The sequence below is a fragment of the Hippopotamus amphibius genome, chromosome 4 (genome assembly GCF_030028045.1).
Source record: "Hippopotamus amphibius kiboko isolate mHipAmp2 chromosome 4, mHipAmp2.hap2, whole genome shotgun sequence".
Lineage (NCBI taxonomy): Eukaryota > Metazoa > Chordata > Mammalia > Artiodactyla > Hippopotamidae > Hippopotamus > Hippopotamus amphibius.
The window spans coordinates 172257830-172274132 of record NC_080189.1 but is presented as its reverse complement, the minus strand read 5'-3'; the positions used below and the strand labels follow the sequence as shown (position 1 = coordinate 172274132).

General features: G+C 41.4%; 1 protein-coding gene across 2 annotated transcripts in view; it reads left to right on the top strand.

The window, feature by feature from the left end:
* KCNK10 (potassium two pore domain channel subfamily K member 10) overlaps window positions 1-16303 on the top strand; it is an 89538-nt gene that overhangs the window by 38637 nt on the left and 34598 nt on the right. For both annotated transcript variants that reach the window (XM_057731950.1, XM_057731951.1), the window contains exons 3-4: window positions 1633-1750; window positions 12220-12380. In XM_057731950.1, the coding sequence (XP_057587933.1) occupies window positions 1633-1750; window positions 12220-12380 (279 nt within the window). The remainder of the gene's footprint in view (window positions 1-1632; window positions 1751-12219; window positions 12381-16303) is intronic.

Below are 16303 nucleotides of genomic sequence, written 5' to 3'. Positions count from 1 at the left end.
ACTCCTGAAACAAGCTCAATGTAAAATATTCTAATGAAATGGAGAAGAGAAGAGTGAAAAGGAATGGAAGTCCTGCCTTCCAGGAGTGACAACTTTGGGTGTCAATCCTCTTAGACATCTTTCTATGTATAGGCACAACAAGATGTATACGTTCTGTATAACCTGTGCCAGGATTGGGCAAATCCTATGCCTGCAAATTTCATATAAATGGCAACATACTATATGTCTAGATTTTGCCCCCATTTAAAACTAATTTTCTAATTTTAATAAGTGGGTGTATAGTGTTAAAAAAAACAAAATTCAACCGAGTAGATTTGAAGATCCAATTGGTTTTATCCAATGATTTATGAGTTGGGTAGCGTCCTTTCTAGCAGCTAGAGGGATGCTTTCAGGGGTTGTACAAAATGGGAGGGTTTTATAGGAAGAGAGTGGGGCAATGGAGCTTTTATATAAAGAAAAGGAAGGATTATTTTTTAGGTCAGGACTTCTTCTTTTGGGGAGAAGGAATAGCAGGGGTTTTATCATGCACACTCTTTCTTCTTCTGGGGGATGGAGCAGGTCCATGAGACAGATTACCTCACTGGTGCTGACTAGGAAATTTCAGATTGGTTCATTAAGATTACATTTCTGGATAGACCTAGAAAATACTATATTTACTGAAGTTACTTACATGATATCATTTATATGTGGGATCTAAAGATAACACAGTGTCTTCCCTGGTGGCATGGTGGTTAAAAATGCCCATGTGGGGGACATGGGTTCCATCCCTGGTCTGGGAAGATCCCACATGGCGCAGAACAGCTAAGCCCATGTGCCACAACTACTGAGCATGTGCTCTAGAGGCTGCGAGCCACCACTACGGAGCCCACATGCCACAACTACTGAAGCCTGCTCACCTAGAGCCTGTGCTCTGAAACAAGAGAAACCACTGCAATGGGAAGCCGGCTCACCATGATGAAGAAGAGTACCCCTGCTAGAGAAAACCTGTGTGCAGCAACAAAGACCCAATGCAGCCAAATAATAATAATAATAATAATAATAAAATTAAAAAAAAATTTAAAATAAAGGTAATACAAATGAATCTATATACAAGACAGAAATAGACTCACAGACATAGAAAACAAACTTATAGTTACCAAAGGGAAGAGAGAATGAGGGAGGGACAAATTCGGAGTATACAGATACAAGCTACTCTACCTAAAATAGATGAGCACAAGGGTTTACTGTATAGCACAGGGGACTATATTCAGTATCTTGTAAGAACCTAGAATGGAATATAATCTGAAAAAAATAATTGAATCACTTTGCTGTACACCTGAAACTAACACAATATGGTAAATCAACTATCCTTCACTAAAAGAAAAGAATAAATATTAAAAAAGATCCCATTCCTGGGGAAGGTTGAAACTGCAGTAAAGTCAGATATTAAGTGCAGGTTTGGTACCATGGGCTTTAGCACAAGTGGTGCCATTTGGGCCTGTGCCTTTCTCTTTAACAACAGTATTTCATCTTATGATTATACCCTCATTCACTTAACCAGTCCTCCATAGATCATTGACGGTTCTTGAGCAAGGAAATCATTTTTTGGTAAACTTTTAAACTGAATCTCGTGTTTTCTCACTTTCCTTGCAGCACGCTCTCGATGCTGACAACGCAGGAGTAAGCCCAATAGGAAACTCTTCCAACAACAGCAGTCACTGGGACCTTGGAAGTGCCTTTTTCTTTGCTGGAACTGTCATCACCACCATAGGTATCAATGTGTTTTCAAGTATCTTTTCCTCTGCAAGCCCTCTTGAGTAAAATGGCGCTAAAATCAACATTCTGTCCTCAAAGAATACATGGCAGCTGGAGGTTCAAAGGAGGCTTATGAAACCCTGTCAACTTAATGCGGTACTTGTATGGTGGCTTTCAATAAAAGGCAGAGCAGAATGAAGAATTTCATTTTTTCAGAATGAAAGACTAGGGAATCTTTCATTTGAAAGGACCTCATGGAAAGATTAGAGTGAAAAATGAACCTCTGAATTGGTCAGTTGAACTCCGATTGCTCAGTTGAGCTCAGATTTGTTTAAAAAAAGTGTACTTTTTATTGAAGTTATACATGAAACAAGCAAACTGTTCTACAAAGTTTGTTATGTAAAAAGCAGTCTCTGCCCCTCTCCCCTTTTTTCACTTCCCCTTGGGCAACTCCTTTCATCTCTTTTGCTTATTTTGATATTCATCTCCATGTCTTTAAATATCACATTTGTATTGCACTTCCTGAATTTTATTTTAAAGATTATTTCTGAACTTCCCATTGTGGAAGATGAGGAATTAGTTCTCTTTCTTCCTCCCTGCCCCACTGTAGAAGGGCTCTCTTCATGTCCTCCTTCCTTCCCAATATAGTTTAATTAGATCAAAAGTGAATGCGAATAATTGCATTATTTTGCTAGGTAAATGCTCTTCACAACTGATCATAAAGTGAGCTATGACTACTTCCTTCCTGCACCAATTTTTGTCTTATTGTATTTGTGTGTGTCTTTTTTCTGATACTTGGGGAGTTTTGTATTTTTGTTGTGGGGGTTAAATGATTTGTCATAGGGGTTAACTTTATAATTATAATCTTTAAACAGTATCTCTTAGTTCCCTGTTGTGGGTGATGACATCTCTTTCTCCACCATGCAATTTTTGTTGACACCATCCTTTTAATGTTTACTTATTCATTATTAAATATACTTAGGTTTCTATTAGATGATTTGCCTACTTTAAATAATAACTCTTGGCTCTCAGCTATTATGTATAATGCAGTCAGGGAACTTACTCAGCATCTCAACTTCTTTTCCTCTTCTTCTGACAATTATTACTCGTATCATCCTGTAACGTCAGGGTATATATTTCACATTCTGTTCTGCTATCTGGGTACTCCCATTTGTTTTAGTCATAGTTCTACAATTAAATATTGTCAGTGTTCATCTCTAGCCCTGGTTTTCATCATGGGTTTGCCATGGTTTTTGCCATTATCACTTGCTTGGCTGAATCTCATCTTCAAGTAGTTGCCTTAAGAGTGGCTCCTGGGAGCAATATTCCCTGGGTTCTTGTTTTGTTCAAATGTTAGCCTTACATTTGAAGGGCAGTTTGGCTGGAAATGAAATCCTTGACTCACATGTTCTTTTTTAAGGATCTTGTTGGTGTTACTCCACTTTCTCCTGATGTTTATGTTGCTATGGAGAAACCTGATGCCAGCTCATTTTTTTTCCCTTTTATAAGTGACTTTATCTTTTTGCTCAGCTACTCAAAAGATTATTTCTTTATCTTTCATCTGATAACACTACCAGGTTTTGTCCCTTTTATTTCAGGAAAGTTTTCTTGATTGTTATTTTTAAACATTTTCTCTGCTCTATGGTTTTGGTTCTGTTCTTTGCGGATTCCAATTATACATCTATCATCACTTCTTTGCTTGTCTTCTATGTCTAGTGTTTTCCCTCTACTTTTTATCTTTAAAATTTGGTATTCAACTTGTTGATATTATCCTCTCTTCTCTTTTTTCTGTTTTTTTTTAAACAGTGCTTACTTTGCCAGGTGCTTCTTCCAATTTTATTTTCATTTTTGTGATCATTAGGGGACTTTTTTCTTTCCTATTTTTCCCCTGAATTCTATTAGCTCAGCTCACATTTCACCTGCACTTGTCATCTCATCATTTCCTCCCTGATTTTCTGCATCTTTGTGGTTTTTCTGTGATGATTCTCAGAGGTGATTACTTCATAGTGGTTTACAATTTTTGTCTGGTTGGGGCAACATTTTTCTGCTGAGTGTCTTTCATTCGTTGGTAAGTTTTGCTGTTCTCTCACATTTTTTAAAAATGGAAGCTTTATATTTATGCTGGGCCAGTTCCTTTTTCACATACTTGATGCCAAACAAACTGGATGTTCCTGGACCAGCTCTCTATTGAACATTTCCTTGGGGCTGGGGAGAGGAGAGCAGGGAGAAGCAGGTAGCCTTTCTGGTAGCACATGCCAAGACTCTCCTCTTTTCTGCTGCCAAAGAGACAGAGTGCTTCCTTCAAATATGGCTCCTCTGTGTTATTCTCTGTATAGCTCTGCCTCTTCTGTTTTTCTGGACTAGATCAAATTTAGGGGGGCTTCTGCTGCTCTCCCTCTTCACCCTGTATTCCATACTTGGTACATATAGGGATATCTTTTGTGAAGTTCAAGGTGAGATCCTCACTTTCATAGTTGGATTTTTGCTGACACTTCCTGAGATTTGCCACCTATGGACCCTCTCATTTTTCTCTGTACTTCTTCTCTTTGTTTTTTTTCCATATTACTGCTGTGCAGTCTCAGCTTCTTTTGGTAATCCTTACATATGTGATGGACTCTGTAGATTGCATCCCATTCCCAACTCTGATGGAAATGAGTTTGAGAGTTATCTGCCCTCATTTAGTAGTGAAGTCACACTACAGTGAAAATTCTCATTCAGAAGAATGGGAGACACACAACAGTCACTGGTTCATAGCAATGATGGACAGACAGTGGGAGACTCTTCTGCCCTTGAAGCGGGAGAATCCTTTCGTTAACATTTGTTTACACTGTTTGGGAGGAAATTTCTCTCATAGCTCAAATCTTTCAAATCTCATAGCTTTATGAGGCCCAGCTATGCCTTCTGGGGAGTTTTTTCCCTCTCCCTTACTTTTTGCTGTTGTAGAGTATGCCTTTTTTGGGGGATGCATCTTTGATGATTGACTTCCTATTGTCACAAATTTCAGAAGCTAAGGGTTGTTTTAGAGGCACGGGTTTTTGTTTATGGTTATAGATCTCATCTTTAGGACCTGAGTTATTTTTACATTGGTGCAATCAAGAAAGTTATGTGCAGTAAGAAAACTAGAATGAGAGAGAATTGTCATTCCATTTTAGAAAGCCTCTTAATCTAATTATATGATGTACTAGGTTCACACTTGCAAATCTGCAAATACATGAAGGTCAACTATTACAAGTAGAAGAGGTGTGCATTACACTAGTGAGTCTGGGGCCTAGAAGCCTTTCAGACACTCCAGACCAGATTAGGTCATATTCCTCCTCAATCCCACAGCATCCAACAAAGGACGCAGGATGACATGGCATCATTTGGTGTAATGGCAAAAAGTGCTATACACCTCAGCATCCCCTGAGGGCATCGCTGTAGTAGATCAGAGGAGACCAATGTCAGGTTAGATTGTGTTCCATGGTCTGGTTATTAAGTTGGGGAAATGTGTCATGTGTTTCAGGGGGATTTATAGTAAAATAATTAAAATTGAGAAAGTTTAGGCCACTTCAAGAAGTACATTTTGGAAAGTGTACTCCAGTATCTAGTATTGGACCCATGAGACATTAGTGTACATTAAAGAAAAAAGAAAATTCTAATATTCGTATTTTTATAGAATGGCTACATTAGTGGCCTGTATGATGTACCAAAAAACACTATAGCTGCACTGGGATGTGCACTGATTTATCATGTTAACTTGTTAGGATCCTGAGGGCTTGGTTTATTGAACGTATGGGTTCATTGACCCACATGACGTTATGTAACTGAGGAATAGTGGTTCCATCCACCTAATGAGGAGCATTTGATATATAACATCTTCTGCCCTTCTTAATGTGCCTACACTGGAATCTTTGAGTTTGTGCAAATGACTCACTTTCTGCTGCTTGGCACCCATTCACTTATTCACTCTTGTCCTAATAACCGTTTCCCCTATGGTCCCCTTCCCCACAGTTGGCGCCCAGACCATAGGGGAAGAACCACCTTGTCTAGACTAAGAATTACAGTGCCTTCTATTTACAATAGCCAAGACATGGAAACAATCTAGATGTCCATCGACAGGTGAATGAATGAGGAAGATGTAGTACATATATATAATAGAATACTACTCAGCCATAAAAAAGAACAAAATAATGCCATTTGCAGCAACATGGATGGACCTAGAGGTTATCAGACTAAGTGAAGTAAGTCAGAAAGACAAATACCATATATGATGTCACTTATATGTGGAATCTAATACACGACACAAATGAACCTATCTACGAAACAGAAACAGACTCACAGACTTAGAGAACAAACTTGTGGTTGCCAAGGGAGAGGGGGTGGGGCAGGGATGGATTGGGAATTTGGGGTTAGTAGATACAAGCTATTATATATAGAATGGATAAGAAACAAGGTCCTTCTGTATAGCATAGGGAGCTATATTCACTAGCCTACGGTAAACCATAATGGAAAAGAATATGAAAAAAAGAATGTGTATATGTGTATAACTGAATCACTTTGCTGAACAGCGGAAAGTGTTAACATTATAAATCAACTATACTTAAATTAAAAAATGTGAATTAAAATTAAATTAGAACCATAAAAAAAAAAAGAAATTCAGTGCCTTGCATGTGCATGGCCACAGTCCTGAGTTCAGAGACGGACGTGAGATCTGGATTAGACCAATAAGCAAGTTGATTCCCGGGCTTTTGCTTGAGCTTTGGAGGAAGTGACTTCTCTTTCTTACTGGAGGTAAATCGGGAAAAAGATAAGACTAGGACCCTGCCATTCATTTTCTTCCCTCCATAGGTTTTTCTGCTAACAGTAAAGAAGCAGAGTAATGAAAGAGGAGTGCTAAGTGGGGTCCAGCTTGCATCCTTTGAGCTTGGGATGAAGCTACCCATGAAGAATTAAGAAATAAACGTTAAATATCCTGCTGTTTACTGGGGTCTGTACATTTCTTATTTTGTTTAAGCGAGTGTGCATTGGGTTTTATCTCACCTATGACTGAAAAATCCTAACCAATGCACACTTATGACTCAGAGATGACAGAGGGCTAGTAAGTATCCTCTGACCTCACAGACAGTGCCTGACCCTGCTGGCCACTGCAGCTGCCATCTCTCACCCTCTTTGGGCTACTTGCTCTTGATTTAAAGTCTTACACAGAACTTCCTATTGGATGAGCCCCTAGGTTCATATGCTGGTGTTCTGGCAACCTGAGATGCTGTTGCCTCTATAGTGAGAGGCAGGGCACTGTGTCATATCTAGGCAAAGGACAGGGACCTTTCCCAAAATCTGAAGGAAGGTGTTTTGTAGTAGCTTCCTGTTCCTTCCTTTTTCATTATTTGTGAAATACACAGACATTAGCGTGCTTGCTTGAGCTCACATAATGTGCGACATAATTCTGTAAACATTTCCCCGTATTACTAAGGTTCTTTGAAAAACATAATCTTTGATGGGTTCCGTTGGATCTGCTATCAACACTGTAATCACATGTTGTTGGAGGCTTAAGAGGTTTTTACTTTCGTGATAGCGTAACATCACGATGAAAATCTTAGTTCATGAACGGTGATCTTCATCTCTGGTTGTTTCCTTGGAAAGATTCCCCAGGGATTGCTATGTCAAAGGGCGTGGACCTTTTAAAGGCTTGCCAAATTGCTTTCCAGAAAGGCTCTCCTGAGCCACATGAGGTTCAGACAGAAAAAAATGTGCTCATTATTTAGAATGTGTATAGAGAGATCTTAGGAATAATAGTCTTTTCCTGAAAAGCAGTGGTACTACTCAATATCAGAGGTCTCTTTTATCTGAAGATATCGAAACACTTTTTTTTTAACAAGATTTTCTTGTGCTGAGATATGCAGAAAGATCTACAAGTATATGGCAAAAAGGAGAACATTCAGGCTCTTTTCCAAACCAGGAGCCACACCAGAAGAAGATTAGACTCTGTCTTTGTGGAGGTCACTCTGCACCCTGTCCCCTTTCTCAGTAACTAATTCTGATGTGAGAAAGCCGCACCTGCCTCAATTGTTGACTCTGCTGGTGGGTCTCCAGCAATTAGCTTTTCTAAGCTGGAGGAATGATACTCCTATTTGCAGATTCTTTCCCGCAAACCATCACTTGTGGAAGGGCAGAAAATGATTGAGTTCTCAGAACCAACAGCTATGGAATGCAATTAGATTTCATCTTTGAGGCATCTTTTTGGTTTAGCTGTGCCACGTGACGTGCAGGATCTTATTTCCCTGGCCAGGGATGCCGCCTGCAGTGGAAGCACGGAGTCTTAGCTGCTGAACTACCAGGGAAGTCCCCATTTGAGGCATTTTTGGATTAAGTCACTTAACTCTACCCACATCCTAGAATGTCCCTCATCAGGTCCCAGAAGTTAGTCAGCAGCTGTGCTCCTTGCCTGGTAGCCTCAGTTCAGAATTGTACCTGCCAGGGTACCAAGGCAGCTATTCCTGCTTGACCAGAACTTGGATTGGATGTTTAGCTCATGGTTTTGGAAATAGCAGTCATTGTGGCTGTAACTTATTGGGTGCTTACTAGATGCCAGGAACTGTGCTCTACATGCATTATCTCACTTAGTTTCACATTAACTGCATGAGGTGGTACTGTTATTTGCCTCATTTTACTAATGAGAAGACCGAGACCCAGAAATGTTAAGTAACCTGTTCAGCATCTCAAGGTTGGTAAGCCTTGGAGCCTAGCTTTATCCACCTGGACCCGCTACATAAGGCATGAGGTGCTGTGCAAACTGAAAATTCAGTCTCTTGTTAAAAAAAAGATTAAGAATGTCAAAATGGCAACAGCAGGGCTTCTCTGGTGGCGCAGTGCTTAAGAATCTGCCTCCCAATGCAGGGGACATGGGTTCGAGCCCTGGTTCAGGAAGATCCCACATGGCATGGAGCAACTAAGCCCAAGCACCACAATTGAAGCCCGTGCGCCTAGAGCCCGTGCCCTGCAACAGAGAAGCCACCGCAATAAGAAGCCTGCGCACTGCAATGAAGACCAAACGCAGCCAATAAAAATTAATTAATTAATTAATTAAAAAAAAAAAGCTCTTCCTAAAAAAAAAAGGGCAACAGCAGAGCATTAAATTAAGCATGGGGCCCTTCTAAGTGTGGGGTCGCATATGACTGCACAGGCCACACACCTGTAAATGCACAGACAGTCTGTTTTGAGAACATATACCCTCAACCAAATACCAGAGCTGAACAGCACGTGGTTTGGCCAAGATTTGACTTTAGCACGTAAACAACAAATGCAAGCGTTCCGTGTGCACTACTCAGGCTTAAGTCCTCTTTAAACACCAGCTTTCTTTTCGGAAAGAACTTGGGCTGTTTTCTAGCCAGGGATGACCAGACCTAATCACTGCCATGGTCCTTCTCGTTCACGACAGAGTGTTCTCACTGGGCTGGTCGTCTCTTGCCAAAAGTCACCAGAAGCCAGTTGGTGGAGGAGCTCCTGGGACTTCTGCTTTATGAAATCCAGTGCTAATGTCCTGGGCTAGTTCTGCCTGACCAGCTGCCTCTCACGTCCCAGGCTTTGCTGCCCCCAAGATACCCACACCCCAAATCCTCCTGTGGGCCCACCCAAGCCATTGAGTCAGTCCAGCCTGGGGCACAGGCATTTTGTCCTTTGTCCTGGTGCTGTGGGACAATACAGGAGTTTCCAGAGGGAAAATAGGAAGTTTTCCTGGAGACACATCGCTTAGAAGGGATTCCTTCCCACAGAAAACGGGGGGCCAGATGATAATTGTGGATCCTTACTGAAGGCTTACTCTTGGCCTTATGTTTCTCCTGTATTTCATCTCCACGAGTTACTCACGCTTCACATCTAACTCTTTAAGCTGTAAGGTAGGGGTTCTTAGTACCCCTGTCATTCAGACGAGGAAAGCGAGGCAGAAAGGTAAATTGCCCAAGATCTGAGTTAGTAAGTGGAAGAATCAGAACAGGAATCCCTGCAGTCTCGCGTTCTAGAGCCACCGTTTTACCTTACTACAGTATCAAGCCTTCTGGAAGGATGGGCAGGGAATTCTAGCAGGCCCAGTACCAAAAGAGGCAAAAATCCAGGAATATGGCCCTCCTGTTGCCTTGGAGCAAAGCTCTAAAATGTAACTTCTGGAATTTTCTCAGAGTAACAGGGTTGAGGGTCAAACCGGAGAACAGTCTCTCCATATAGTTCATCAGAAGCAGGGGACACACACACACACACACACACACACACACACACACACACACTACAGAATTACTCAAGAACGGCAGTTACTTTATGTCCGATGTGAAGTGATGGCCTTATTTAAATACTTATTTGAATATTACTTCACTAGTGCCCAAAAACTTTGCTCTAATTTTATTTTAGTGTCATCTGCGAAACACCGAACAAATAAGGAGATGATTGTAATACTGCTACTACTACTTTGCATTGGTATAGTACTTTGCAGTTGACTGATTTTCCCCACATATTCCTTGAACCTCTGCAACACTAGGGTTGGAGACGTTAAGTGAGTCTAACACCAGCCAGGTAGAAGGAGGTGGTATTGGATTGAAGCCTCATCTTCCCACTTTTCTCTCACGCTCTTAGATGACACTGGAATGTCCCCTGAGTACAGTCCTTACCCACGTGGTAGGGCAGAGCCTCTCTAAAAGCTGGACGAAGGCGGTGCAGCACTTGTTAGGGCAAATACGATGCCTGTTCAGCAGGTTCAGAGTCTGCCTGTGTCTGCAGGGTGCTTCTTTCTGAGACATTCAGACTAAAAGAAAACCTATATTCCATGGATAGTAATCAGGCAATTATGAGACAGTCAAGCAAGAGTCATAAATGTTTCCACAAATTACCAGAGTATTTCCAGGAGTCACCATAATCTTGCATAAAGCGGAGCCGTATAGGCATGTTTATTCCTTTTTTAATAGGGCTATGTTAGTGGACATCAGGTTATTCTAGAGGGAAATGATTACAGAATGATTTTGTCCAAGTTCCTGAAAACACCTGAAAAAAGTTCTGAGAGGCTTTTTGTTTTGTTTTGTTTTGTTTTGCACAATTAAATAAAAATCATGGTGAGTAAAAGAAATGCAAGCTTTGAAAGGCTTGTCTGAACAGTCATTTAAGAAATAGAAGCTATAATTTAGATGATTTGTGATAAGAGGTTTGAATGATTCTGACTGGAAAATTGAAAAGGAAAATAACCAGGTGACTCATCACCCAAAGGCAGAAAGCAGCAGTGAGTTCTCCAGGCCCATAGGAGGATGAATGATGGCCTAGCCATCAACATTATCTTTACTGTGTTGCATCCCGCAAATGTCAATAACCCATGAGCCCAGTAACTCACCTCTTGCATGGATTTAGAAATAGTCTCCACATGAGTTGCCCTATATGGGAGAATAGTTAGGTGACTATCTAGACACTAGTTAACATAATATTGCAGCACTCATTGGCATGAAAGTGAGTAACACGTAATTTAGAGTCTCATCTCTGTATAATTTGTGCTAATGCTATAAGACTTTTTCTTCCAGCACTACTTTCTTCAGTCCCGTCATACAAAGAAAGCCAAATACTTACAAGACACAAGTTACTTACATAATTGCAGAATTCTTGAGAATGCAGATGGTGGTCTTTTAAAAAGCACTATTTGACATAACATATGAATAGAGCCTGGCTGTAAAAGGATTCTTTTGTATTTAAACATCCATTCCACCAACAAACATTTATTTAGCACCTAATAATCCTTGGTGCAAGAAGTAGGTGGAAGGAGAGGCAGGATTCAGAAGATGTGGAGTTCCCAGGAAAGAGAAAAAGAGATCGGGGCAGAGCTAAACATCACTGTCAGTGTGAGAAAGAGCACAAAGTCTTCCCTCCTCTACTCTTTACTGTTTTCAGGCTTCCCAGAGTGGGGCGGTATGATCCATGCGTCCTTTCTGGATTTGTACTAGACCACACATCCTCTTTCACGTGGAGCACCCATCACTCTAAGAAGGCAAATGCTGGAGACAACCACAGTCTGTCGGGGGTGGGGGGCGTGGCCATGGGATGAGGCTGTAAGGGAGAAGCTCTTTTGAAATCTAAAAAAGCCAATGGTGAACCTTTCTCAGGTGTTCAGTGTCCCTAAACCAGACACATTCTAGATGTTTGATGTTTCTGAAATGGGGGGTACCATTTTCCATCAGAAATGCAATTCTGGGTGATCATACATTTCCTAAAATGTCATCTAACGAAATACAGTAAGATCCTGGAAACCTGGATCCTTTGGAAACTATTTACAGGGAGAGAAGGAAGAGAAGCAATGAAACAGTGTTCTGAATTTTATAGGGGCTTTGAAATGAAGTTCTGCTCCCAAAACTCATGAAGTTGGCAGGGGTGGGGGGGTGAGTGGGATGGAGAAACCCTTTGAGAAGTCTGGATTCTTTGGTTCAGTGCTCTAATTTCTCTGTCACCTCACCACTCTCCCTCTCTCTTTTTAATATTTCTCGCCAGGGTATGGGAATATTGCTCCAAGCACTGAAGGAGGCAAAATCTTTTGTATTTTATACGCCATCTTTGGAATTCCACTCTTTGGTTTCTTATTGGCTGGAATTGGAGACCAACTGGGAACCATCTTCGGGAAAAGCATTGCAAGAGTGGAGAAGGTCTTTCGAGTGAGTACTGCATCTGTGTAAACCCTAACCTCTGTGATCCAATTGGCTTTAGCCAGACAGGAGCCAGAAGGAATTGCCAGGGTGTTATTGTACCATGATCACTTTTAATGGAATAGTTTAATGTTATGGTTGTATTTTTTATTTTGGCCCATGGTAGTCACAGGTACTGTGCCTAAACTCTCGTCTCTTTTTGGTCTTCCTGGAATCACAACAAGAAGGTTAAGTATTGATTTGCCAACACAGATTTTCTGAAGAGGTGAGGCATATGCAGTTTCTTATTAAAGATGGAGGATGGTTCCTTGGTGTGTTGGCAATAAAGTAGAGAATTATAACTGCGTCCATTTTGTTATCGGAGCTTCTTCACTCTGTTTTATTTCCAGGCACAGCGTTTTCAGGCTGATCCTGGTTTCTAAGACAGCTTCTAGAATTTTCTGCATTTTCCAGACATTGCTTTGTGCTTTGTATCTGTCTCCTCGTGGCCCCTCCCTCTCTCTTCTCCCACTGCTGAGTGCTCCCTCAGCGATAGGACACTAACATACTAATTCATACTAAGGTGTTGATGATTGATATTGCCTTAATGAGTTTTTCCTCTTGAGAATACTCACCTTTAAACAAGGGACAAAAATCTCAACTCAAGGAATTTATTTACTAGAGATGGCATTCCTGGCATCAGTGACAGACATGGAGTAGATGTGATTGGACTGGGGTTCCCAACGCCCTTTAGCTCACACCCATTCATATGATGTAACAGAACACTTGTTTTGCTTAGGTGTAAGGTCATTTCTTCTCTCTTTCTCATTTTTGACCTAATTCTCAAGTCTTTCAAACCTTCTTCAGGGAATTATTTCTTATGATGACTTCATATTTAAAAATGACAATTTGAGGTCTTTTTCAGAATCTGGCAATGAAGGGCAAAGATAGATCAGTGGTAAGCTCTAAGGCTGCACTTGTTTTCTCCTCTGAGACAAGAAATCAGGACATAAACTTCTCTTTAGAAGAACAAGGGAGCTCTCCCCTTGAGCAGTTTCAGAAATTCTGGTAGGGTTGAGTGGAGGAATAATGCACTAGAGCTGGCTTAGAGCCAACATCTGTAAGCTCAGTGATCTTCGGTGAGCTGCCTCAGTTTACTCATTGCCAAAATGGGATGGAATTTGTATTTACTTTGTAAGGTCTTGGTGATGGATTAAATGAAATAATGTATGGAAAAGATCTTGGCACAGGGCCAGACACAGAGTTCAGTGCTGCTGTGTGTCTGTCTCCTGAAAGAAGCACTTTTTGGCAGGCTAGCCACCCAGTCGAATTTCATGAGTAGCTGGGTGGCATGGGGATTTTCCTGGAACGTCCCACAACCTTTGCCCTGAAATGCTTGCTGGCCAGCCAGCCTCATTAGAGCATGCACCTGGGCTCCATGGTCACCATGGAAACCATCAGTGCTCAGCTTCTGTGCTTCTCTGATGCTCAGATCTCCCTAAACCAGACATGGCAACCTCATCTCCAGGAGCTGTTTTGAACTCCTCAGAGGTACCCTTTTAGCCATGGCCTCATGGCTTCCGAGTTAGAGAAAAATGAATCTGGCGGATTGAACATTCAGGAGAACAGGAGTCAAATGGAGAAATGACTGATCTGGTCTTTTTATTTTTATATAGAGTCTCTAGATAGTTTATTTGTAGAAAGAAAAGATTGGACTACAAGCTTTTGAAATCCCCCTTTAGCAAAAATAAAATTTGGTTACTGTATTCTAAATGCGGGAAGAGGTTGCAAATCATTTTGACATCTGCTACCGAATTTGGGGACTTCGTTCCCCTAGTGAATTTTGGGCTGCAAGTAGAGAGGACTGTCCTCTTTCCCCTTAAAGCTGCCTCTCAGATGGATAGTTTACAGGACTCTGGGACAGAGCCTTCTCAATCTCACGTTTCATTTTTATGCTGATGGCCCTCTCAGTTCCTTGAAATGCCATCAAAGACTAGGAATCTTTTAGTAGGGAGCGGCGGTATATTACCAAATTGGCAGAACACGATGTATGCATTTGCAAAATGTTGGAGGGGGCTGTGGAAGGGGTGTCTGAGTTCCAGGAGGAATATGAGTACACTTCCTGAAACTGTAAACAACTGATTCTGCAGTAGTTTGCTTGCTGCATGCAGTTTTGGTAGAAAATCTTTGCTTTTCATTTAAACTACAGCTCTTTGCTCGTTGCTTTTCATTTAAACTGCAGCTAAAAGGCCAGTTACTCTTAGGTGATTATTTGAGAACTGAAAATTGTACAAACCAACAAAGTGTGGGGTTGTGAATTTTTAGTTCCGATGAGGAAGGATTATTTTTTTTCACCTGCTCAATGATTAAGCCTTTCCCTTCATCTCTTGTGTTTTCTCTCAGCTCTTGGGAAGAGAGGATTTTTAGTGGAGTAAAGATAAAATATAAAATCTAGGTGCCTATATTCTGAGGTGACATGATTTGGTTTCTTCTATCCCATTCCAGGTCTGAGTCTCATTTTAAAGAATTGTGGAGACTTATTGTATTATGTAGAAATGCCAAAAGCATTCCTGAATACCCGACTACTGGGGTTTTTATGGAGTGAATAAATGAAAACTCTTTTTCCCCTCTGGAGTTAAGAACTAAGTGAGAAATAGACACAGGAGTCAGATGGAGATTAAAAAGTCAGTTTTATTGCTGATAAGCTCATCAGAGAATGTAGCTTTAGCTTTGATGCCAGAAGGACTTACTAACCATCTTCACCCTGAATTAGAAGGATTTCCCTGCTGTATTAGTTTTCTATTGCTGTGTAACAAATTAGTAAAAGTGTAGACACTTAAAGCAATGCTCATTTATTATGTCATAGTTGTGTAGGTAAAATGTCTGGGCAGGTTTGGCCACAGTTCTGTGATCAGGATATCAAAGGGTAAAATTAAGGTATAGACCAGGATGGGCTCTAGATATGGGGAAGAATCTGCTTCCACACTCATTCAGATCTTGGCAAAGAATAGTTCCCTGGGTTGTAGGACTGAGAGTCCAGTTTCCCTTCTGGTTGTCAGGTTGGGGCCATTCTCACCTTCCATGATGCTGCATACATTCCTTGGCACAGGGCCGCTCCATCTTCAAAGCCAGCATGGAGTCCTTCTTCTAACTCTATGACTTCCCCTCTGTGCTTTCCCGTCAGCTGGAGAAAGCACTATACTTTTAAGGGCTCATGTGATTAGATCATGCCCAGGTGGATAATCTCACTATCTTAACGTGAACTGTGCCCTACAACATAACAGAGTCATGGGAGTGATCGCTCATCATATCACAGGTTCTGGGGATTAAGGTGGGGCATCTTCTTTGGCCGTTTTAGAAAATCTGCCTCCCATATCATCTTGGTCGTTGGTAGCACAGGCCTCCTCAGTGAGGGCAGGGTCTGCTCCACTGACCTGATCGTAGAGCGCAAAACAGAGTGCAGCTCTCTGAGGCAGAAGGTTTCAAACAAGGGAAGAAAGGGGCTGAGCTGAGGGAGCTCAATCCCTTCTGCTGAGTCCACTGGGTAAGTCACTGTCTGGCTGAGCAGCTGGGGTAGAGGTCTGGAGCATTACTTTAGCTGGAGTCCTTCTACGTGGAATATGAAAACGGACATTGACCCCAGCACTGATTTACAGTGGATTCAGAGTTCGACACTTACTTATCTCCCATAGCAAGAAGCCTGGGGAAGGTTGTTTCAGGTTTGTGCATCCTTTTCCCAATGACAAGTTAAGGATTCTGGTGCTAGTTCCAATGGGTGGATTCTTTCCCATGCCACCAGCTCGGTGTCCTATAATTCAACTCAATTCTGACACTATCTACCTGGAATTAGCATCAGATCCCACAGGTTAAGGACTCAGTCCCACAAGCCTGCCTTCCATTTTAGATGCCAGTTGCAAGTGCAGCTTGTTACCTGTGCTTTCTGATGAATGACT